Source organism: Stegostoma tigrinum, chromosome 22 (assembly GCF_030684315.1).
Source record: "Stegostoma tigrinum isolate sSteTig4 chromosome 22, sSteTig4.hap1, whole genome shotgun sequence".
In the NCBI taxonomy this organism is placed as follows: domain Eukaryota; kingdom Metazoa; phylum Chordata; class Chondrichthyes; order Orectolobiformes; family Stegostomatidae; genus Stegostoma; species Stegostoma tigrinum.
The window spans coordinates 52,867,928-52,894,629 of NC_081375.1; the positions used below are offsets into that span (position 1 = coordinate 52,867,928).

At 43.9% G+C, this 26,702-nt stretch overlaps 1 protein-coding gene across 3 annotated transcripts in view; it reads right to left on the bottom strand.

Annotated features, from left to right (window-relative positions):
• acox1 (acyl-CoA oxidase 1, palmitoyl) overlaps nucleotides 1-18,471 on the bottom strand; it is a 47,526-nt gene extending 29,055 nt beyond the window's left edge. For 2 of the 3 annotated variants that reach the window (XM_048555159.2, XM_048555160.2), the window contains exons 1-2: nucleotides 18,308-18,471; nucleotides 8,778-8,937 (exon numbers count right to left, since the gene is read on the bottom strand). In XM_048555159.2, the coding sequence (XP_048411116.1) occupies nucleotides 8,778-8,937; nucleotides 18,308-18,452 (305 nt within the window). In that variant the 5' untranslated portion in view covers nucleotides 18,453-18,471. Of the gene's footprint in view, nucleotides 1-8,777; nucleotides 8,938-18,307 lie in introns of those variants that run through there. The other variant, XM_048555161.2, reaches the window with a different exon arrangement.
• Between the last annotated feature and the right edge of the window lie 8,231 nt (nucleotides 18,472-26,702).

Here is a 26,702-nt window from a genome sequence, read left to right on the forward strand (position 1 = left end):
TGGGTGACAGAAAGAGCTTTGGCCAGGTTTGGATTCACAGGATTTGCAGTCAGGACCTTGTCTCCTTGGATGAAACCTCTTCAGTAAATGCGGACCTCCTTCACAGAAAGTTTATATACACATACACCAGTCGTGCAAAAGAAACAAAATACTTAACAGCTTCAATTGTATAGTTAAGACTGCATCTGAAATAGTTTGAGTGTTTTGGTCTCATCTCCGGAAAGATATTGCCACCAAAGAGAGATTGCAACAAAAAGTCAGTATTTTGTTCCCAGGGCTGCCCTATGAAGAGAGGTTGGAAATACTGGGATTGTGCTCTTTGGAGTTAGGGAGAATGAGGGATGATCTCAGTGAAATTTACAAACAAAAACTTAAAAAGGGACATTCAAAACAAATGCAGGTAAGATGTTTCCCTGGTTGGAAAATCTACAACCGGCAGGGAGGAGGGGAGACAATACAAAATAAAGGGGAATGCCGTGTCAGTCTGAGATGAGAAGAAATATTTTTCATTCAACGTGGTGAATCTTTGGAATTTTTCACCTTAGACGGCTATGGAATATCAGTCTTTGAATATACTTAATGTGGAGGTTGACAATGGTTTATCAATCATGTATGAGATGGTGTACGCAAAAGTGTTTGATCAGCCAAATCAGTCTTAAATCACAGGACAGATTCAATGGGCTGAATAGCCTACTCCTGTTTCTACATTGCTAACAGGCGCCGGACAAGACCGGCAAAGCCATGCACAGTTTCCTCTTTATTGAGCAATGGGTCCCATGTGAACTGCAGTCATCATAATCTCTCAACATAGAGCAGCCAGATTAGGAAAGGCTAGGGATGCATAAATGGGGCATTTTCAAGTAATATTTTCCATGGCTCATGGTGAGTGTAAGAATTCAGTGCTAGAGCCTCAGCTAAATACATCAGAGTCATTAATATAGATTGAAGAGACGAAGTACTATATCAGCAAGTTGAGATACAAAGGTTAGGAAAAGAAAGAGGACAGAGGCTACGAAGACATATAGACAGGCTCAGTGGAAGGCAAGATGGTGGAATTATTTACTTTGGTTCGAGTAACAGAAAAGCAGAATACTACTTTCTAAAATAAAAGATGCAAACTAAGTTGTGTTGATGCTCAAAGAGATCAGATTTGCTCATTTAAGAAACACAAAAAGTTGGCACACAGGAGCAATAGGTAATCTGGAAAGAAAATAACCTGTTGGTCTTGATTGCAAAGGGTTTGGAGTACAAGATCAAAAATGGCCAGCTATAATTGAATAGGTGGTCTCTGATGTGACCGCATCTGAAATACTTCGCGCAGTTTGGTCTTGACATTTAAGGAGAGGCACATGTGCATTAGAGGCACAACAGCAAAGGGTCATCAAGATTCGTTCCTGAGATGAAAGCGTTACGCTATAATGACAGGTTGAGCACTTGAGCTCGGAAGGAGAGTTGGCCTCATTGAAACACACCAGATTCTGAAAGGGCTTGACACAGTGATTGTCGCTAGTGGCCAGGGAATCTAAAACGCAGGTGCACAGTCTCAGGAAATGAGAAAGGTCATTTAGGGCTGAGATGAGGAATTACTTCACTCTATAGGTCCTGAATCTTTGGAATTCTCCAACCCAGAGGGTGTGAAAGATGCAACATTGTACATACTTGAGACTCAAACAGTGTGTGTTTTGGTCCCACAGAAATTCAAGGGATATGAATAGTTGGAAAAGTGAGGTTGAATCCCATGGTCAGCAATGACTGCAGATGACTGCGAATGACAGAACAGATTTAATGGACTGAATGATTTTCTCTTGCTGTTTTATCCCTTGTGATTGTGTACTCGGGTTGGCTGGTCCGCACCGCTCTCAACTTTGCAGCAGATATTCTAATGATGCCCTCACTGAACTACGCCCGATCTTCTTCCAAACAGATCTACAGAATTGATATTAGTGGGTAAAACATGCCTTCTAGATAATACTGTTCTATAGTTGTACTATAAATTTTCCATGAACCTCTGGCATAAATGTTATCCCAGAAAAGGAATACCAAATCAGTGTTTGTTAAAACTGTTTGTCATATTATAAATTGACACAAACTTCAGTGATGCAATAAAGGCAAGGTTTTGTACTGGACCAGTACAGTCAGTTTGTGCTGTCATCTCCAGAGATGGAAACAAGAATACAAAGGGGATGTCATGAAGCGTATACCTCAGTCTTAAAAATGGCTCAACCACACAAAGCAGCTCTGTGGCCTAAGTTGACCCATTTTGTCTGCAGGCTAATGAACGATGAATGTTATATGGTTACGTGCTCCGTCATGAGAATGCTCATGAACTAGGTCACAACAGCCCAGGGCAGCGTCCTTTGATCCTAGTCCAGGATCAACAAGTAGATGATCGGTGTGGCACTGACATCAACCACATCAGAGCCAGAAGGTCAAATTCAGGAAAAAAATGTTGTCCCTCTTACATAACCACCAAGAGAGGCAATGAAACTATCCCCGCTGTTATTGTTCAGTTAGTTCAGGAGCAGTGTCATCTGGAGGAGTGTACTTGTAATAAAAAGTGCCAAAGAAAGGTAACATTCCACTGAAACAAACCATAAAAATAAAATCGACACCCACACCTTACCTCTCACCCCAAATCTCTGCCCATGTAAGGGGCACATTAATTCACATCACTGAAGTACTGCATTAAGTGACGAGGCCCACCTAGCAAGTCATGCAGCTCTCACAAACCGCTTTCCTACAGTATTGTGGTGACAACATTTCAAAACCTTACTGGTTGCAACCAGTAGACATCTTCAGACATCCTGAGCTCAAAGTAATTAGATAAATATACTTGTCTTTTCTTTACCATCTAAATACATTTTGCATACAATTTATCATCTCCTTTCTCTCCTTCCACCCAGTCATATCAACACTCTCCTTCACATGTACTCCTCTCACTATTTAGAGCTAAAGTAGCCAGGTCTGCTCATCTGATGAGATGTAGCTTATACTCTATATCATTTTCCTCCAGCTCTATTTCATCTCAGCCCAGCAACAAATCGGCTAGTCCTTTCACCCTTATTCGCCTATCAAGTTTCTCCATAAATGCTTCTTTTCTATTCTCTTCCTATTGGACAGGAGATTCCATACCCTAACCACTTCTGACTAAAGAAGTTTCTCCTGAATTTCTCACTGAATTTATAAGTTAGTCGCTATCTTCAATTTACCTCTAGTTTTAGATTTACCCACAAATACAAAGCTTTCCGGAAATGGTTGTTCGGGAGATCAAAGGGCAATTATTTACAGGGTTTTGCATACACTGACATTCACGTTTTTTTTTAAATTGTTCTTTCATCAGATATGGATAGCACTGACTGGGCCACCATTTATTGCCCATCCCCACTTGCCTAGGAAAAAGGTAATGGTGAACTGCCTTCTTAAACCATTGCAGTCCACGTGGTGAGAAGGAATAGCGATGAATTTCCAAGTCAGGGCAGTGAGGGACTTGGAGGAGAACTTGCAGGTGGTGTTCTTATGTACCCGCTTTCCTTATCGTGACAAAAGATCGTAAACGTAATATTGTGATACAGTGCGATGAGATCTGACTTCATATGTCATGAAAATAAGAATCTCACTTTCAGAATCGCCCTGGGTTCTCCCTTTCCTCTCGAATCCCTGCTAGTCCCATAACACTCCAAGGTATCAGAGCTCCTCAAACTCTGGTCTCTTGTACATCCCTAATTTTAATCACAAACTCTAGAATTTCCACCCTAAATCCCTCCACCTCACTTCCTTCCCTTAAGCTACTTAAAAACTTATCACTTTCACCAAGCTTTCAGTCAGGTGACTTATTATGTCATTTCATTTTATAGCATTTGAGAGAATGTTTTATTTATAAATATAAAGCCCCTTTAACATTTGTTAATGGATCAAACAGGACAAAAAATATTGATGAGAAAACAATCTTGTTAAAAACATGAACAAGTTGTGTCAACTCTAAAATGGAATCAAAATCTTAGTCCAGGGGACCTCATCATACAAATGTCAACTTACTTTTGCTAAGTATGAACAGGATCCCAGAGAGGGATGTAAATTTAAAGACTCTGACATTTGAACATTGCCTGTACCTATGAATGAACATCTTCTATTTTCCTGCATTGCGCCCTGACTAGATTATAAATTGACTTGTGAAACAACTCAGGATCAGAACCTGTTCACAACCCCGGGACTGCCTGCATCAATGATGAGAACAGCCTGCACAGTTTGGTAGTGGAACTTATGGCGAGAGGTGTTTGCTTTGTTTTAACAATTTTTTTCCATGTGCTTACGAGAAAGAAAGATTTGGGGGGGGGGGGGGGGGGGGGCGAGGGAGCTTTGTAGTATAGGGGTTCCTAGAAAATACAAACTGATAGCAACAGACTTGTATTTTTTTGCCGCTTTACAATTACTCGCAACAGCTTCAGAGGTTATGTGCTCACACGGAATTGAACTTAAGCAGCCAATATCAATGCCTAAATAACTAATCTTTGGGTGAATTTCCAAGATGGGGCTCATTGGAGGGCCTTAAAATTATAGGCTGAATCGAAGGAAGAATTCTTTGACTTAACGTCTGCCATCATTGAAACCATAAGGCCGGCAATACTGACCCTATTAAAAAAAAACCTTCAAAATTGATAAAATTTGGCTTTGCCATTGAGAATTTTGCAATTGTAAGAGCAGATGTGTAGATAAAAAAGATGTTACTTCCTCAGGGATTGATCCATCTAGCTTAAACAAATGTCAAATGAATGTTCTCTTGATCTTGTAGCCAAAAACATTAAGAAAGTTTCAAGATGGATTTAGTTCATTTGAAGAGATTCTCCGTGTAATTGTTTAGTTCAGAGAAAGACAAAAAGGGCATTTTATACTCAACAGCCTTGGGGGCCAACTGCATTACAATAAAAACCTGTCTGATTGAGGGTTTTCGTGTAAGTTTTATTTTGTCAGGTGCCTTTTAAAAATGGTGCAAATGATTTACTTGCTATAATGGGCCGGTTGCCAGAGGCTCTACTTACTTACAGTAGTTTCAGACATTCTGGTTACCATAGGCTTTCTAAGGTGTTAGAGGTGAAAATGGCAGTGAAGATTTCAAGATAGTTATGCTAAGACAAAAGGTGACAGAAACAAATTGACAACATCATAATCAGTGTAACAACAAAACTGTTCACCATGCCGCCTACATGAAAACCGTCTCATCTGTCATTAAAAGTCAAAGTCTGGGCCTGAATCTGTTCTAATAACACTTTGCATTTCCAATTGTCAGTTCCGCAGTCTTTAAGATTAAAGGTAAATTGGTGAGATTCAGACTTGGATATTTTCACTGTGATCAAGAATATTAACTGAATGCTGCTGTGGGAAAACTATATTTCAACACTAGTACATAAAGACTAACAAACATTAATTTACCAAGGACCTTTAATAGATCAAATGGAAGAAACATTAATCTAAAATGGCTGCAGTGGTCATGTGGCCATATACTGCGAACCATATGCATAAAACTAAACTGTATGGTACTGAAATTACCATTTTTAATGCAAAAACTCGAAATAGGAAACAGAATCGGCCTTATGAAGTTTGCCATTTAATTCACATGTGATGTCACTTTTGGGAGATTAACTGGCAGGCAAGCCTTTCGTCAACCTGGAGAGGAAATGGAGCCAGATTCCAGAATACACACTGTCCCTGTTTGAGTGGAAGAGCAGAGAATGTTGAGGAAACTAAAAAATGTACAGAGGCCAGGATTGAAGAAACACAGATCTTAGAAAGTTTAGGGTTCAAGGAATTTGCAGAGGTAGGTTGAGGCAAGTCATTAAGAGATGTGACCATAAGGTTTAAATGGGGTACTGGTTAAGTCAAAGAATACCCGTGGGCACATGTGTAATGGATCTTCTAAACAAGTATATGAAAACACCGAATCATTGCTTTCAAATCACTTAACTGAGATCTTGCATTGTTTATTTTCTCACATGGTCAATTAACCAGCTGAAAGTAGAACAAATATTTATGACACTTTTCAATCAAACTTTGATTGGGATAATATTAGCAAAGCCAGAATTATAATTAAAAGATATAGTAATACTTAACAGCAAGGCTTGACCTTTGTAATCAAGGTGATCATGTAAGAAAGTGTGAGCTCTCGATGCAAAGGATCCATGAGTGATATAACAGTTCGCTTACTTGAACAATTGTAGATGGTAGTCTTAGCTGGAAGTGAGCTTAATGAATGGGTTGACTCTAGATTTTATACAATACTTCACAATACTCACTTTAACTCCAAATAACAAGGGCTATTTTAATCAAATTGATTTACTGGGAGCCATGGGCAGCACAGTGGCTCAACGGTTAGCACTGCTGCCGTACAACGTCAGGGACTCGGGTTCAATTCCAGCGTTGGGTAGCTGACTGTGTAGAGTCTGCACATTCTCAAGTGTTTGCTCCAGTTTCAATCGTGAACTCTGGTGTCCTCCCACAGTCTGAAGTTGTGCAGGCTAGGTGGACTCACCGTGTGAAATTGTCCAAACTGTCTAGGGATGTGCAGCCTAGGTGGATTAGCTATGAGAAATGCAGGCTTACAGGGTTAGGATGGGGAGGTGGCATCTGGGTGGAATGGTCTTCGGAGGGTTAGTGCAGACTCGATAGGCTGAATGGTCTCTATCTGCACTGTACAGATTCTATCATACCACAAATCAAACAGTGCCATTAACAGTCAATAACCACCCCAAATGCCTGGCTCAAGTTGCTAAGACAAGTGAGAGACAGTACTGAAAGACTTACCATCTTTCCAGTTGAGAGTTAGTAAAGAGCCAAATTAACCACTCTCCCACAAAGGAGCCTGCTCTCCTTACGAACTATATGGCTTAGTCCTCAAACATCTCCATTTCTCTTACTGAACAGAAGTTTTACATAATACACATGGACTGCAGCCAATCTCCATGACTCAGTACAAAGGAGCAAATGTTGACATGTTACGGAACTTAGGGTTACTGAGAATTTGACTAATCATTAACTAAATCAATAGTTACCTGACTTGGAACTGTTCAAATAACAGTTCTGAAGAATTACTGAATTCAAAACACAAATCTCTCTCCACATACTCACAGACCTACAGAGTTTCTCCAGCACCCTCAGTTTTAATAAAAACTATAGGAGAATAATTTTCTATCATACCGCACATTGCAATGTCAATTTAGCTATTAAGGTTGCTTGTTTTGTCACCATGTTTTGTCACCATTAACAAATTACTGTACATCCAAGATAACAGTGCTGGGCCCTTGGTAAAGAGAAGCTGGCTTAAGATTCCAGGTAGTGAAGGATCATTCATTATAACATGCAGGCAGATCCTGGAGACTATATGGACAGGAATTAGCCATTCAGCATCTTTAGCCATTTTCCAATTAGACTAGTAAATAAAGAGTAAACCATTTAGAAGAGAGGAGGACCCTCCTTAGATTGGTGAAACTTTGGAATTTTCAACCCCCAATGTTTTTGATATGTACAAGCTTGGGACTAATGCATTTTTTGATTCGGGGAATATAGGGATGTGGGAATAGGGCAGCGCAGTTAAGGCTAAACAGCAATCACCATCACCCTAAATTATGGAGAGCGCTAAAGGAGTTGTACAACCTTCTCCTGCTTCTATTGTGAATGACTGATTGGCACCTCAATGCCACGTACCCATTTTTGGCACCACTAATACCTTTACCAATCAAAATCTGTTGAACCCAGGTTTAAAGTCTCCAATTGCTCACCACCTACAGGTGGTAAGAGTTCCAAATTCCCAGTACACACACTGTACAAAGCAAAGAGCTTTGCTATTCTGCTCTTAGTCAAGGTCCCATTCCAAGAAGATATCCTCTCATTCTTAGTGACAGCCATTTTTAAACACCTCAAATGATTGCCTACATTTAAGAAAATACAAGCCAAGAATTCTCTCAAATTCCCAAAATAAATTTGTTTTCCATTGTATTACCAAATTCAGGAAAGGAAACAAGTCACATTTATAATTTGTTTTCTCTTTTTACTCATTCATAGGACGTGGGTATCATTGACAGGGCCAGCAACTGTCACCCATCTGTATACACCTTGATCAGAGTGGCCTCCTTGGCCATTTCAGAAGGCAGCTAAGAGTTTATCACATTGCTGTGGGTCTGGAGTTACACATAGATCTGACCAGGCATGGGCTGCAGATTTCCCTCCCTAAAGGGCAATGAACCAGTCGGGCTTTTACAGTAATCAGTAATAAAGGAAGTGACAGCCTAGTGGTATTATTGCTTGACTGTTAATCCAGAGACCCAGGAAATGGGGACCTTGATTTGAATTCTATCACAACAGATGGTAGAATTTGAATTCAATAAAAGTCTGGAATTTCGAGTCTATTTATGAACATGAAAGGATTGTCAGGGGAAAAGCCCCATCTGGTTCACTAATGTCCTTTAGGAAAGGAAACGGCTGTCTTTACCTGGTCTGGCCTACATGTGACTCCAGACTCTCAGGAATGTGGCTGACTGCTAATTGCTCTCTGGGTAATTGTGGATGGGCAATAAATGCTGGCCTAGCCAGTGATGTCTCACATTGTGAATGGATTAAAAGAAGGTTTAAATGATCTCCATTACCTACATTCACTTTCAATTCCAAATTTATTAGTGAAATCAACTGTCGCTGTGGTGGGATTTGAACTGCTGGGTTTCTAGTCCAGTGACATTACTATTACCCCACCATCTTCCCATATGAACTAACAAGCTTTCCACGGCACACACCTCTTAAACCACATGATTTCCTCTGGATTCGAGATGGCATGCTCCCTGATCTTCCTCACCATCAGGGCACTCTTTTTTACTGCCACATCATATCGCTCGCTGCGAGACAAGAAGTTCAGGTCTTCGTGCTGCAGCTCAGGATCATTGAGCATGAGGGCTTCTAAAACGTAAAAAGAAAAGAGCTTTGTGAAATCAGCCTAGGGCAGAACAGTCAATCATCCCTCTCCCATTACATCTTCTGCCAAGCACAGGTTGTGATGGTTCACTGTAGGGACTTCCAAACACCACACCGAACAATTTCGGTCATTTTATATTCTTCAGCAAACCCCAAACCGTACTCAGTCTACACACTGACCACAATTGGTATCTGAGCCAGATGCTTATGTTCAAGGTCCACCTGCTCCAGAGGAGTGTAATAATATATATGAGAAGGTTGACTTGAATCCTGAATGCCCAACTTAAATGTGGTCTTTAGAGTCCAACCAGAGCGGTAGTGCAAAAGGATCAAAAAGCACAGATACTCAAATCATTAATAGCAATGCAGATTTTTTTTTTTTTAAGAAAAGCAAACTGAAGCTCATTTCCTTTGCAACTGAATTTTAAAGCATAGAAATTATTTTCATGTTAGAATATTGATGTAAGCTGTAGTTCTTAAGTGGTTTAAGAATGACTTTATGAAATGATTAGTAAAGATACACTCAATACTGTCAAAATTCTGCAAATTCCTTCCACATTTTCAATTATAAAGTTCATCACATCTCTGTTAAAAGGGATGAGAGAGATTTTCTTTTTGACATGGCTGCCCAATATACTGAATATTCAGGTGACATGCAACAGAAATATATTTTCAGTTGCAAGGTAATCCTACACGTTCAGCAACATGCCCATTGAATATTTAAACACAATACTCCAGCAAGAGCAGGGCAGTGTAAGATTATGACCAGCAGCTCCTGTTAGTGACATCAATACTTCTTCAGGTATAACTCTTCACCACCTGCTTACTCAGTGCACAGTTATGGAGTGTCTCAGAGTCATTGAATCCTAAAGGTCTATAGTACAGAGAAAGGACCTTCAGCCCATTGCACTGCCAGTCAAAAACTAACTATTCCAACCCCAATTTACCAGCACTTGAGCCTTGGCATCGCAAGTGTACACCTATATATTTCTGGAGTACAGACGTTATGAGGGTTTCTGCCTCGACAGCCTTGACAGGCATGGAGTTCCAGATTCCCACCACCCTCTGGGTGAAAACATTTTTCCACACATTTCCCCCAAACATTCTGCTCTTCCTTAAACTTATGCCCCTCGGCACTGATCCCTCCATCAGGGGGGAAAAAAGTTTCCACTCACCTTCTGCCTGTTCGCTGGCTGGGGCATCACTAACCCACTGTCTGGTCTGCCGTTAAGACTCAGGCAGTAACTGCAATTATAACTTCAGTCATTAAACCATTATCATCGCTGAACTTAAATGTACAACGCTCAGCTCTATTGTCATGCTTACCCTTCCCATCCGCCACTCCACTGTCGCCATCACCCTCACACTGATGTCCATTCTCATCGTCTTTGGAGCTTCGTCTCCAATCTCGGAATCCCCAGTCAAAACCAAGTCATTAGGTTCCAGAGATGACATGGGTGCAGGATGTTGAAATTCAGTCTTGAATAATGTGAAGTGTATGGCATTCAAGAAGAATAGTGAAATAGGTAAAGGTGGAAGGACAGCATTGCTAATCAAGGATAGCGTTAGAGATGATCTTGGTTCAGGAGATCACGATAGAGAACAGCTATGGATGGTGATGAGGAATAGTGCAGCATAGATGTCGCTGGTGCAGATGGGGTACAGGCCTAATAGTAACTACAATATGGGACAAAGTATACAAGACAAGGTATTGGGTTCTTGGGATAAAGGGACAGCCATACAGACAGCGTTATACAGTATGGAACAGTTCATTCCACATATCAACCCACCTGTGTGAAAAAGTTGACCCTCAGGACCTTTTTAAATCTTTCTCCTCTCACTTTAAAATTATGCCCTCTCCTAACCTAAGAAAAGACCTTTGCTACTTACCTTATCACTGCTCTTCATGATTTTATAAACTTTTAAGGTCAGCCTTCAACTTCCAACACTCCAGTGAAACAAGTCCCAGGCTATCCAACCTTGCCTTATTTATCAGACCTTCCAGTCCTGGTAACATCCTAATGAATCTTTTCTACACCTTCTCTAATTTAAGAATGTCTTTCTAATCAGGGTGACCAGAATTGTTCACAATACTCCAAAGGTGGCCTCACCAACACCGTGTACAACCAAACTTAACATCCCAACTTCTATCCTCATTAGTGCTCTTTCCTTAATTGTTCAGGCCAAACACCTTCTTTACTCACCTGTCTACCTGTGATGCACGTTCAAAGAACCATGTATCTGAACCACCAAGTCTCTGTTTGACAACACTCCCCAGGACCCTAACACTGGGAACTTCACTTTCAGTTTGAGAGAGAGGAAACTCCCTATGTCCCAAAAGGCTGATACTTTGAAACTGTCTGCCACAGAAAGCAGTGGGGACCATGTCACCGAATATTTTTAAGATGGGTACCAGTCAAAGGTCATCAGGTGTAGATTGTAATCGGAAACACAACAGATCTGCCATGATCTTACTCAATGACAGAGAACACCAGAGGGGCCAAATGGCCTACTTCTCTTAATTCATATGCTCTTATGCCTTGGCACCAGCATGCATCTGACAAAGTAAACTCCTTGGTGCCAGGGCTCCTGACTGAATATTGTTCAATTGGGTTAAGGTAAACCAGATTATGCACAAGTGCATCTGCCTTAGCCATGCCATCTCATCTCAGCAGCCAGCTTCATATGCTATAACTCACTCTCCCAAAAACATGTGTAAACTCCAAGTCCAGAAACACGCAATTAGCAACACCGAACAGGACCATGCACTGGTCTGATCTCTGCAACACAAGGAAGAACTTAGCTATAAAAGAATATTACTGCAAAATGACCAGTAGGAATTGAGAGGTTCTAACCATCAGACTGGGTTGTCACCACTCTATTAAACCGATTTAGGAATGAACTAGTGGAGATCTATAAAATTCCACAAAGTTTTGTTGGGTGAACACAAAGATTTCCACTTGCGGGCATGTCCATAACAAAGACCACAAATAAATCAAGTAAAGAGTGCACAAGAAATCTCTTTACCCAGAAAATGGATAGAATGTGGAACCTGCTACCAGGTGGCATAATGGCAGTGACCAGCACAGAAATACATATGGAGAAGGTAAATGCAAGAGAGGACTAGAGGACTATGTTGATGGGAGTAATGTAGTAAATGTGTGCTTCCAAGTTGACCCTGGAAATTCCTATTTCTGCCTGGGTAAAACCTTGGCTCCACACCCAAGCCATTCTACATTATGCAAAGGGACTCACTATCAGCTTTTCTTATACAGTCTCTGCTCTCTTGCCTTCATTGGCATTGCAGGCATTCCTCCTTTTATCCATCAGGGAGCTGCAAAGTGAGTGTTGCATGCAAAAAACCCTGCCAATGAACAGTTAAGCAATCGCTGGGACTCCTAATCAAACTACATGCTAGAGCTGGGGAGAGGTTGACGCTCCTCCTCCAGCATCAGAGGGACTGCTGCAAAATTTCACTCCCATGCTTCCAATCTTCAGTCAACCAGCACCAAAAGGAGGCCAGATGTATCAAGCAAGCTCTTCTTGGCCCCACCTTTGGGCCTGGAGGTGGCTAGGCAGCCAGTCGGTCCTTCAACCTGACTCCCCGTCGCTCTTCTGCGGTTGTGTATGTACCTAGGTGTCAATGGAGAAGGGAGTATACGGTGTCCAATGGTAACCTTGGGACTTCTCTCAACAGTGGACACTGGGAGGGCTAGAGTGCATCACCCACCACAGATATACCATTTTAATTTGGAGTTACTAAGTTTCTTTTTTTAAAAAAGTTTTTCATTGTTATTGTGGGGTAGTCGTTATGGGTTCCCCAAAAGAGGCACAAATATTGTTACGTTTGGAGGTGCTTGTTTGTAGTTTGTGTCTCATTGTTAACAAACTCTCACATGCTCCATCCTTTGCTGCCTGGTTATCGGGAATAAAACATATGATCAATATTCGGGACAGTGCAGTGTGAAGTGAGTAGTTACAAGAACCTGGAAGGTCAGCAATGGCATAAGACAGAAGAATGTTAATGGAAGTTAAAACATATAAAAGGTCTGGTCAGGCAAATTGGAAGACGTGCAAGACACACCAGCATCTCAACGAACATGTCACAGTCATATAACAAAGAAATAGGTTCTTTGGCCCATCATGTTTATGCTGACTAACCAACACCAACTACACTAATCCATTTACCTGCACTAGGTCCAGAGCCTACAGAGTGGAGCTGGAGGAACACAGTTGGTCAGGCAGCAAAGGAATAAAGTCAACGTTTCAGGTCAGGACCCTTCATCAGATCTTCTTCAGAACTGACGAAGAGTCCTAATCCAAAACGTCAACTTTCCTGCCCTCTGATATTGCATGGCCTGCTGTGTTCCTCCAGATGTTGCTGACAACGACTCCAGCATCTGCAGTTCTTGTTACCTCTGGGTCCATAGCCACTGTGCCCTGGCATTTTAAGTACTTATCTAGATGCTTTTTAAATGTTACAACAGCACCTGCCTCCACCACCCTCTCAGGCAGCACATTCCATATTTCTATCAGGCTCTGGGTGGAAAAAAAATTCTCATCTCTTCTAATCAACTTACTCTTCACTTTAAAAACTTAAGCCCTCTATCTGAGATATTGCGGAGATTGTCTTCTCTTTATTCAGAAGCCTGCAGTATAATTTTACCATCACAAACAGAGGTATATTGTTTCTAACCTACTACCTTTAACCTACATTAACGTGCTTTGTCTATGATTTCACTGTGCTCTTTAACTTTGAGGCAGAGTCAGTCATGTACTGAATGTGACTTATACCCAGATATTTTTTAAAAGACTGTAGAGCTCAAATACAATGGCATAATCAGACTAAGTGAGGCATTCAAGCAAATATCTGGAAAACAATCAGATACATCAAGAAGCTTTTGACAAGAAACTCCTCACTTAACCTACATACACTGTATAGCAGATTTGAGGAATTTGACTGGTTTTCAGTAAAATACAGAAGTTGCATTATCTTGAGTTCAGGAGATTGAAAGGTGATCTCAGAGTTAGTTAACAAAAAGGAGTCGCCAGGGCAGACACAGAGAAACTAGTTCTTCTGAAGGGGGAAATCTACAAGGGGACATGACAAAATTAGAACTATACTTCTATTAGTCCAGCTGTCAGGCCTCACGTTATTAGAGAAAACAATCTTTTATTCAGACTTCTCTGACAATCATAACATCTCAATTCCAGTGCTTTCACCAGGGCCTTTATATCCTTTCTGTAATACAGACACCATGAGCTAGTTTTGGACTGCATGTTTTAAGTAAGATTTTGTACAATAAGTGCATCCATATAGTTTAAGCAACCAAACTAAACTCCGTTATCTGGAATGCTTGGGGAATAGAGGGTGCTGATTAATCAAAGTTGTTGAGTAATAAGAAAGTATATCACTCCAAATCATGCTGCTGGGCTTTGAAGGGAAGCAACTGGGCCATTAACATGGCACCACTAAAACATCCATAACTGGACAGTTTTAGAGAAGTATCACTGGATCTGAAGCTTTAACTCTGTTTTCACAGATGCCACCAGGCTAGAGTTTCTCCAGCAATTTGTAGCTTTTAGTTGTGGTTCAAAAACACAATTCACATGACAACCTCCAAGTCAGCTTTAAAATGAATGGTCAGTCTCTTTGCTTGGGGCAAGCAACAGCTTTGCTCAGTCATAACAAAAACTGACCCAATAATTTCAATGTAAAGCCAAAAGAACTGCAGGTTCCATCAATATTTGCATAGTGAGATGTTTTCCTTAAAAACTCATCACCTGAACAAAGAAATTAACCTTTTCTTCAAATAAAAAGCACAAGCTGCCAGAAAAGCTAGTTACTAAAGAAGTCTGGTTAACTGTGGGCCAGATGACACAAGGTTTCATATTATCTAGTCTCATGTCCCTTCGATAAAGATCTTGGACTCCCACCTTCAACTATCACCAACCACCCTTCTCGAAGTATCCTGTATATATGAGCATGATTTGAAACTTTCCATACAAATGTGCAGGAATCTCCCTTGATAATGAAGTATGGTGTGGGAGGTAAAGTACTGGCACTTGGTCAAAATGTGGACAACGTGCCAAGAGAAAAAAAACAGGAGTATCAAAGGCTGGTTCTGGAGCTTTTTCAATATGGGGAGCATATTGTGAGCGTGTACAGTCCAGGTAACTGTGGGAGACAGTGGGATTGACGACATCATTGGTGCTGCTCTCCTCCCTTTCGCTTCTAATTTGCACCTTGCTCTCCCTTTCACCTAGTCAATCTCTGGCTCTTCAACCCCTATTTCCATTTATGGGAATAGGCTGGCCACTGATATCCACTACACTCCCAGTTACCTGGAGTAGACATCTCACCCTGCTTCTTACAGGGACTTCATCCCATTCTCTCCATTTTTTTCATCTCATCAGTTCTGATGATATTGTCTTCTGAAAGGGGGCCTCAGAAATGACCATTTTCCTCAACCGTGAATTTCCCACTCACCACTTCTTTTGGGGCACCCTTGTCTGCTCCCAAGAACCCCATGACACCTTCCTATGCAATATCAGAAGATAACTTTCTCGGTCCTCACTACTGAAGGTGCCAGACACACCTTCCAAACGAAGGAGGACTTTACCTGCACTTCACCCAATACAGTCTACTGTATATGCCACTCCTTTACACTGGGGAGATGAAATACAGACTCCGTAACCATTCTGCAGAACCCCTACATTCTTTCTATAAAAACAAGCCAAAGCTTCCAACTGCCTACCACTTCAACACACCACTGTATTCCCTGGTCAACATTTCAGTCTCAGGCCTGTTGCAGAGCTTCAACATGACTTAATGCAAGGTGGAAGAACAGTATTTCATCTTACACCTAAGGACATTACAGCCTTCAGTGCTCAAGGCTGAGTTTAATGAGTTTAGAGCATGGACACTTCTCTCCATATCTATTAAAACCCATCCATCCCAGTTCCCTTCAGCACAGACAACCCATTATTAGATTAGATTAGGTTACCTACAGTGTGGAAACAGGCCCTTAGGCTCAACCAGTCCAGACCGCCCCTTAAAGCATCCCACCCAGACCCAACCCCCTATAACCCAGAGATAATGAGAACTGCAGATGCTGGAGAATTCCAAGGTAATAAAATGTGAGGCTGGATGAACACAGCAGGCCAAGCAGCATCTCAAGGGCACAAAAGCTGACGTTTCGGGCCTAGACCCTTCATCAGAGAGGGGGATGGGGTGAGGGCTCTGGAATAAATAGGGAGAGAGGGGGAGGCGGACCGAAGATGGAGAGTAAAGAAGATAGGTGGGGAGGTAGGGAGGGGATAGGTCAGTGCAGGGAAGACAGACAGGTCAAGGAGGTGGGATGAGGTTAGTAGGTAGATGGGGGTGCAGCTTGGGGTGGGAGGAAGGGATGGGTGAGAGGAAGAACAGGTTAGGGAGGCAGAGACAGGTTGGACTGGTTTTGGGATGCAGTGGGGGGGGTGGGGAGAGCTGGGCTGGTTGTGTGGTGCAGTGGGGGGAGGGGACGAACTGGGCTGGTTTAGGGATGCAGTTGGGGAAGGGGAGATTTTGAAACTGGTGAAGTCCACATTGATACCATTAGGCTGCAGGGTTCCCAGGCGGAATATGAGTTGCTGTTCCTGCAACCTTCGGGTGGCATCATTGTGGCACTGCAGGAGGCCCATGATGGACATGTCATCTAAAGAATGGGAGGGGGAGTGGAAATGGCTTGCGACTGGGAGGTGCAGTTGTTTATTGCGAACTGAGCGGAGGTGTTCTGCAACTTGGCCCCACACCACCTCCCTCACCCCTATCCCAGGCCCCAAGATGACATTCCACATTAAGCAGAGGTTCACCTGCACATCTGCCAATGTAGTATACTGCATCCACTGTACCCGGTGTGGCTTCCTCTACATTGGGGAAATGAAGCGGAGGCTTGGAGACCGCTTTGCAGAACACCTCCGCTCAGTTTGCAACAAACAACTGCACCTCCCAGTCGCAAACCATTTCCACTCCCCCTCCCATTCTTTAGATGACATGTCCATCATGGGCCTCCTGCAGTGCCACAATGATGCCACCCGAAGGTTGCAGGAACAGCAACTCATATTCCGCCTGGGAACCCTGCAGCCTAATGGTATCAATGTGGACTTCACCAGTTTCAAAATCTCCCCTTCCCCAACTGCATCCCTAAACCAGCCCAGTTCATCCCTTCCCCCCACTGCACCACACAACCAGCCCAGCTCTTCCCCCTCCGCCACCCACTGCATCCCAAAGCCAGTCCAACCTGTCTCTGCCTCCCTAACCTGTTCTTCCTCTCACCCATCCCTTCCTCCCACCCCAAGCCGCACCCCCGTCTACCTACTAACCTCATCCCACCTCTTTGACCTGTCCATCTTCCCTGCACTGACCTATCCCCTCCCTACCTCCCCACCTATCTTCTTTACTCTCCATCTTCGGTCCGCCTCCCCCTCTCTCCCTATTTATTCCAGAGCCCTCACCCCATCCCCCTCTCTGATGAAGGGTCTAGGCCCGAAACGTCAGCTTTTGTGCTCCTGAGATGCTGCTTGGCCCCCTATAACCCACACACCCCTGAACGCTACAGGCAATTTAGCATGGCCGATCCACCTAGCCTGCACATCTTTTGGACTGTGGGAGGAAGCCAGTGGAAACCCACGCAGACACAGAGAGAATGTGCAAACTCCACACAGACAGTCGCCTGAGGCGTGCCGCCCCAAACTATCATCTAACTAACCTTGTCCCTTTTCTGGTTTACTATCTACAATTCTTCTGTTTGAGGATCTTTCCCCTCTCTTTCCAGGCTCCCTCTCCACCTATCCACTCACTCCTTTCCCCAACACCAGCAGTAAACACCCTTACCTAGCTGCTATCTGCTCTGAAATAGAGTTCATTGGACTCAAAACGTTAACTCTGCTTCCTCTTCACTGATGCTGATAGACCTGCTGAGTTTCTCCAGTAATTTTATGCTTTTGTATAAGTAGTGAGTTTGTCAAAAGCAGTGACAAGTGTGGAGAGGTGTTATAGTTGAGTTTTTGTGAAATAAAAACAGAAGTTACTGGCGTTTTTCCAGCAGTTCTAATTTCTGATTTCCAGCATGCACAGTTGTTTGGATATTTGGTCTCTGCGTAGGACAACAGGTACACAGACAGCTCGACATCATTGTACAAATAGTGACCATTACCCCACAGGACTGACTGTCTGTGATAATATCCACCAATCCCTAGCTACCGATGGCCCGCGGCGGCCAGTCGGCCTCAGAGCCCCGACAACGCAGCGCAACCGCCCTCAGCGCCCGGGCCCTGCGCCACACCCTGCTCCTTTCCGCAGCCAGTCTCTCACCGATCTCCCTCCGACGCCGAGTTTTCTCTGCCCCTCCATCCAGGATGTGTGTCAGGGCCTCTGTGTGGAAACTCGCCAACTCGCGCTCCTTGCGCAGCTCCGGGTTCATAGCGGCGACACCGAGCCTGCAGGACCCACAATGCATCGCGCCCTCGGCTCGGCTCGGCTCGCCACGCCACGCCCCCGTCTCCGCCACGCCCCCTCCATTACACCCGCATCCTCAGCCCGCCCACCGGGCCTTCGCCCCGCCCCCGAACACAGCCCCGCCTCCTCAGCCCGCCCACCCGGCCTTCGCTCCGCCCCCGAACTCAGCCCCGCGTCCTTTGGTCCAACCCCGTCCATACCGACCAAATATCCGAAATTAATCCAGTCCCATTTGCCAGCATTTGGCACATATCTCTCTAAACCCTCTCAGAGACAGGAGGAACTTGCAGATGCTGGAGAATCCGAGATAACAAAGTGTGGGGCTGGATGAACACAGCAGGCCAAGCAGCATCTCAGGAGCACAAAAGCTGACGTTTCGGACCTAGACCCTTCATCGGAGAGGGGGATGGGGGGAGGGAACTGGAATAAATAGGGAGAGAGGGGGAGGCAGACCGAAGATGGAGAGTAAAGAAGATAGGTGGAGAGGAGAGTATAGGTGGGGAGGTAGGGAGGGGATAGGTCAGTGCAGGGAAGATGGACAGGTCAAGGAGGTGGGATGAGGTTAGTAGGTAGGAGATGGAGGTGCGGCTTGGGGTGGGAGGAAGGGATGGGTGAGAAGAAGACCAGGTTAGGGAGGCAGGGAGGAGCTGGGCTGGTTTTGGGATGTGGTAGGGGAGGGGAGATTTTGAAGCTGGTGAAGTCCACATTGATACAAGTGGAATATGAGCTGATGTACAATATGAGGTCACCTGAGGTGATGAGGTTATGGATGGTTTAGGAGATGATGGATTGGTGCTCAGGGGTTGGGCCATGACTCGCAAACCATCCACAACCGCATCACCACAGGTAACCTCCCACCCACAGCCTGCAACCTCATCGTTCCCCAATCCCGCACTGCCCGCTTCTATCTCCTTCCCAAAATCCACAAACCTGCCTGCCCTGGTCGAGCCATTGTCTCCGCCTGCTCCTGCCCCACCGAACTCATCTCCACTTATTTGGACTCCATTTTTTCCCCCTTGGTCCAGGAATTCCCTACCTACATCCATGACACCACCCATGCCCTCCAGCTCCTCCAGAACTTCCAATTCCCCAATCCCCAACGCCTCATTTTCACCGTGGACGTCCAGTCCCTATACACCTGCATTCCCCATGCACATGGTCTAAGGGCCCTCCGCTTCTTTTGTCCCGAAGGCCTGACCAGTCCCCCTCCACTGACACCTCATCTGCTTAGCCGAACTCGTCCTCACCCTCAACAACTTCTCTTTCAATTCCTCCCACTTCCTATAGACAAAGGGGATGACCAAGGGCACCCGCATGGGCCCAAGTTATGCCTGCCTCTTTGCAGGTTACATGGAACAATCCCTCTTCTGTAGCTACACTGGCCCTAAACCCCACCTCTTCCTCCGTTACATTGATGACTGTATCGGCGTCGCCTCGTGCTACCATGAGGAGCTCAAATAGTTCATCCACTTCACTAACACCTTCCACCCCAGTTCACCTGGGCTATCTCTAAGACCTCCCTCACCTTCCTGGACCTCTCTGTCTCCATCTTGGGCAACCACCTAGAAACCGATGTCCATTTCAAGCCCACTGACTCCCACAGTTACCTAGAATACACCTCCTCCCACCCACCTTCCTGCAAAAATTCCATCCCCTATTCCGAATTCCTTTGCCTGTGCCACATCTGCTCCCAGGATGAGGCATTCCACTCATGTACGTCTCAGATGACCTTGTTTTTCAAGGACCGCAACCTCCCTCCAGCAGTGGCCGAGAACGCCCTTGACGGTGTCTCCCACATTTCCTGCAACTCATCCCTCACACCCCGTACCCGCAATAACAACCAAAAAAGAAACCCCCTCATCCTCACATACCACCTCACCAACCTCCAGACCCAATGCATCATCCTCCGACACTTCGGCCATTTGCAATCCGATCCCACCACCAAAGACACTTTTCCCACCCCACCCTTGTCTGCTTTCCAGAGGGCCCACTTTCTCCATGACTCCCTTGTCCGCTCCATACTCTCCTCTAGCCCCACCACACCTGGTACTTTCCCCTGCAACCGCAGGAAGTGCTACACCTGCCCCCACACCTCCTCCCTCATCCCCACCGCAGGCCCCAAGAAGACTTTCCACATCAAGCAGATGATCACCTGCATATCTGCCAATGTGGTATGCTGCATCGCCGTACCCATTTTGGCCTCCTCTACATTGGGGAAACCAAGCGGAGGCTTGGGGATCATGTTGCAGAACACCTACGCTTGGTTCGCAATAAACAGCTGCACCTCCCAGTCGCGAACCATTTCAACTTCCCCTCCCATTCCTCAGATGACATGTCCATCCTGGGCCTCCTGCAGTGCCACAGCGATGCCACCCGAAGGTTGCAGGAACAGCAACTCATATTCCGATTGGGAACCCTGCAGCCCAATGGTATCAATGTGGATTTCTCAAGCTTCAAAATCTCCCTTCCCCCTACTGCATCCTAAAACCAGCCCAGCTCGTCCCCGCCTCCCTAACCTGTCTTTCCTCACACCCATCCCGTCCTACCACCTCAAGCTGCACCCCCATTTCCTACCTACTAACCTCATCCCGCCCCCTTGACCTGCCTGTCCTCCCTGGACTGACCGATCTCCTCCCTACCTCCCCACCTACACTCACCTCTACTGGCTCCATTCCCACCTCTTTAACTTGTCTGCCTCCTCTCCACCTATCTTCTCCTCTATCCGTCTTCGATCCACCTCCCCCGCTCACCCTATTTATTTCAGAACCCCCTACCCCTCCCCCTTTTCTAATGAAGGGTCTAGGCCCGAAACGTCAGCTTTCCTGCTCCTATGATGCTGCTTGGCCTGCTGTGTTCATCCAGCTCCACACTTTGTTATCCCTGTAAACCCTTGCTATTCATGTACCCACCCAGATACCTTTTAAATGTTGTAATTGTACCAGCCTCCACCACTTCCTCTGGCAGCCCATTCCATACACACACCACCCTCTGAGTGAAAAAGTTGCCCCTTAGATCCCTTTTAATTCTTTCCCCTCTCACCCTAAACCTATGCTGTCTAGGTTTGGACTCCCCTATTCTGGTAAAAATATTTTGGCTATTCACTCTATCCGTGCCCCTCATGAGCTTCTCTAAGGTCACCCCTCAGCCTCTGACGCTCCAGGGAAAATAGCCCCAGCCTATTCAGCCTCTCCCTGTCGCTAAAACTCTCCAACCCTGGCAACATCCTTGTAAACCTTTTCTGCACTCTTTCAAGCTTCACAATATCTTTCCTATGGCAGGGAGACCGGAATTGCATGCAGTACTCCAATTTTCAGCTGTACAAGATGTTGCTCTGCTCCTTATATCTAGCTGTTGGAATACATTCTGGTTCACTTTCAGGCAGGAAGATATGCAGAGAAATTTGTCCTGTTCAAAGGATATATCAAATGTTAGCAGCAATAAAGTTTGCTTGTTAAACCAGTAGCCAGTAGCTAGTACAATCACCACTGGTGAGGCAAAGGGATAATGACTCCTCTTTCAGATTATGGTCTTTGAGTGTAACAAGGAAGAAATTCTTCACCCCAAGACTCAATAATCTTTCCCACAGAAGGCAGCAGAGGCTGGGATATTGAATACATATGAGGCTGAGTTAAACAGATTTTTGAAATCCAACGGAGTCAAGGGTCAAGAGTTATGCGAAGAGTCACGGGGGGTGATGCAGACAACTAGTGTTAAGGTCACAATTGACTCAGCTATCATTTTATTGGCACAGAATACAAAATCTAAGTGGTTTTGATGAATCTGTATAAAACAGTTTAATCCACTGTGACTGTGGTTTCTAAATGTGGACACCTAAAGATGTGAGGAGAATGAATAAGGCACCCAGAGTAAGGCAAAGACTAGGACCTATGATTTCTTGTGATGGATCTGACCTCAGGCTGGGGGGGGCATCTGTTTCTGTAATGTCAAATGGGCTGTTGACTCTTTTTCCTCATGCACCTCCCAATTTGGATCGTTCCTGACTGTTGCCAGAAATTGGTGAGAAGGGAGATTTTGCTTTTTGCCCATAGCCCCAGCAGCCACAACAACGCTTTTTATTTCATAGCTCTCCTGGTATAACTATGGGAGGCAATGGCCTAGTGGGATCATTGCTAGACTGCCGATCCAGCGGTCTCAATAACATTCTGGGGACCTGAGTTCAAATCCTGCCATGGTGGGATTTGAATTCATCTTTTTTTAAAATCTGGAATTAAAAATCTAATGATGACAGTGAGCCAATTGTTGGAAAAACCCATCTGGTTTACTAATGCCCTTTAGGGAAGGAAACTGTCATCCTTCCCTGATCTGGCCCATATGTGACTCCAGACCCACATCAATGTGGTTGACTCTTAACTGCCCTTTGGGGAATTAGGGATGGGCAATAAATGCTGCCTGGTCAGCAACACCCTCATCCTGCGAATGAGTAAAGGAAAAAAAAATTAATTGTTGACTGAAATGATCAGCAGTGGTGAAGTTTTAAGATATCTTTGAGTTCTCAGTGAATGGCTGTTTTCTCAATTTCCTGGTTTACTAGGGCACTGTTTTTGAAAGGGTGGGAGAAATTAATTTCTCTTCCCATCTGCTCTGCAGCTCAAAGCAACTACTGAAACTACTATGTTTAAGTATATCCTTCTGTGTCTAGTTCCATAGTCTTTCTAAGCTGAAATGTTAAAGGCTGGCCTTTCATGTCTCATGTGTGCAATACAGTGTACAAGTGTGAACTAAACAGGAGACGGGAATTTCTTAACATTGACTCAGCTTTAGGTAAAGTGCAATTTCAGTGCAGCCGATCTTCTTTACTTCAGGAACAAATTACTATAGATACTGGAATCGGTGCTGAAAACAACAAATGCTGGCGATCACAGTGGATTAGGCAGTAACCATGGAGAGGAAGAAACCTAATGTTTCAAGTCCAGATTTAAATTTAGATTTAGATTTTCTTGTCACGTACTCAAGTACAGGGTGCAAGAGTACAGTGAAAAGTGTACAATGTTGGTGCATAGCTCCATCTTAGGTACAAAGTAGGACAACAGGCTGACAACAAGTGTGGAGGGTGCAGTATTTATGCAGTAGTCAGTGGGAGTTGCGGGGGAAGAGGTGGAGTGCTGTGGGAGAAAGGATGTTGATAGCTCAGTTTAAGTGCTGGAATGTGAAAATGGCAGATGGTGTGTCTACCTGCCAGACTTGAAGGAACAGATAGTCCCGCGTGGGTGAGGGGAGGGTGAGAGTACATGATGACAGGGAATGTAACAAGTAAGGCTCAAAGAAAGGGAATGAATGGTTTCACAATTTGTAGGTGGTGAGCCCAAAAATTTATAAAGTGCTTATCCTAAAGATGAAATGTTGTTTCTCCAGTTATCTTTACTTCACACTGGTTCACAAAGCTTAGCTCAATCTGTGTCTGGTGATCACAATGGCATTTTCATCCAGTATTTGCCCTTTTTAAAATTATTTTAGACAATGAAAGGCTTTGACTATAACAATCAGATGATGGATGCTATAATTTGATGGTCCACGGCTACCACTGTCAGAACGTTGTCAAATCTCTGTTCCACTGTATACTATCAATTTCCCATTGGTCAGCTTCAGAATATCTCTTTGCCTAATCGCTCTCTTTCAAATTTTCAGGGAAAAACTTGCTTGTGTAGTCTGAATGGAATAATGTTGGTCCGTTTTCTAGTATCAATGTTCAGCTTCAGATTTATGGTGAGGACTACTCACCCTCTTTCTGATCTGGCTGATTGGATGAATTTGTATCCTGTGGGAGCTGCTGTATCCAGACATTTACTGTAGATGTCAGGTACCCGAATCTCTTTGCACTTCCAATCATCATTGTCTTTCAACATTTGGAATGTTAATTTCTTTTGTTTCACACTGCCTTTGTTGCACTGCCTTTGATACTATGTTTGCCCTTATTGGTCAGTGCACTGAGTATAGGAGTCGGGAGGTCATGTTGCAGCTCTACAGGACATTGGTTAGACCAATTTTAGAATACTGTGTTCAGTTCTGATCTCCCTGCCATAGGAAAGATGTTGTGAAACTTGAATGGTTTCAGAAAAGATTTACAAGGATGTTGCCAGGGTTGGAGGGTCTGAGCTATAAGGAGAGGCTAAATAGACTGGGGCTATTTTCCCTGGAGTCTCGGAGGCTGAGGGATAACCTTATAGAGGTTTATAAAATCATGAGGAGCATGGATAGGGAGAATTACCAAGGTCTTTTCCATGGAGTGGAGTAGTCCAAAACTAGGGGGCATAGGTTTAAGGTGAGAAGGGAGAGATTTAAAAGGGATCTAAGGGGCAACATTTTCACACAGAGGGTGGTGCATGTATAGAATGAGCTGCCAGAGGAAGTGGTGGAGGCTGGTACAATTACAACATTTAAAAGGCATCTGGATTGGTATATGAATAGGAAGGGTTTAGAGGGATGTGGACCAAAGGCTGGAAAATGAGAATAGATTTATTTAGGATATCTGGTCAGTGTATACAAGTCGGACAAAAGGGTCTGTTTCCATGCTATACAGCTCTATGACTGTATGAACATTTCTACATGTCTGTTACTAGTGCCTTTGCTTTCCAGAAGCAGTACAGTTTGATCTGTTTCTTTTTGGGGTGTTGTCATCTGCTTTACCTTCTCTCTGTGACTGTCTGCAGTCATCCACTGCACCACACCTTTCTCTTTCTGGTGTGTTCACTCTTTCATGCATGTTCACCTTTCCTTTGACTTATCTCTTGGCTGCCCATTTGGATTGTCGTCATTATCTGCTAATGGCAGCTCCTGAAATATGCTTCAGTGTATATTTCTGTGTCTAACTCCATTGTCTTTCTAAGCAGAAATGTTAAAGGCAGCTCTTTAATGTTTCATGTGCATAATATATCACACAAGTATGAACTAAACAGGAGATGTGAATTTCTCTATGTGAACTTGATATTGTCCTTTCTAAGCAAATCTTCTTATGCATCAATGAGTGCAGAACTACAGATGACTGATCTGCCACTATTTATTCATCTATTACCTTGAGTTTACACGTATTAACTACATTTCTCAATCTCATGCAGAAATGATCAACAGGTTTACCTGATTCCTGTGTCAGTTTCTGAAACTTACATCCGTGGATCTGATAGTTTGACTTTGGCTGAAAATATAAGTCAAAATTCTCAAAAACCATGCCTGGGCTTCAGTTATTATTGTCACTCATTTCCCAGATATTGTAAAAATTGCACCACCATCACCATGCTACACCTTAGGGTTTCAAATAATCAAAATAGTATGATAATAGCTGTGGCTTCTGCTTTTTTTTAACTTTTGTTGGGTGGGGGAGCTTAGAAAGGGAATAATGGTTCCCAACTGAAGCAGCCCATGTCCAAATGCAGCAAGATTTGTACAACAATAAATCAAATCAAATCAAACATTCATGCTGCGCAAGTTCCAGACAATGACCATCTCGAACGAGAGAGAATCTAATCACCATTCCTCGACATTCAATGGTGTTACCATTACTGAATCCCCCACTGTTTACATCCTGGGAGTTACCGTTGATCAAAACTGGACTTGTTACCATCACTGAATCTCCCACAGTCAACAGCCTGAGGGCTACCACTGACGAGAACCTGAACTGGACTCGCCACATAAATACAGTTGAGCAGATGATCCTCACTTTCAGTAGCCCTGCATGAAAGGGTGTAGTACCTCAAATCTATCACCCTCAGAAATAAGGACTGCTGGTTTTTAGAGCTTTCCAAATTTTAGGTTGGGAGCCTCAAGCTGTGCAAGGTTCAGCCAATCTAGGACAGATGGGGCCAAGGGTCATTTGGAGGGTGGGAAAGAGTCAATGGCGAAATGATGAAATGGTAACCAGTTTGGAGCCATACCATTCCAATGAAGCCCATTACCAAATTGTCCAGGTAACTTATATTTTTAAAAATCTTATTCAATTATAATTGATGCCAAAAGTCTCTCGTTTTCAGATAAATCAGATTTCTGGGTTGCTAGATTTGCGGTAGACTACCAGTGAGGCTTTCAGTTATAATAAAAATCTATCACTGTCAAGATGAACAAATTCCATTTGCAGAAGAAGGTATCAAATTTCTGGTTGACTTTGCATGTACAAGCAATTGAGACTTTCACTTGAAATTATGGCGCACCACAAGTTTCATTGAAAAATCACAAGGGTGCAGTTGAAGGAAATGCATTAGATGTTGTACCTAGCAATTTCCATTTTATAATATACCTCAAG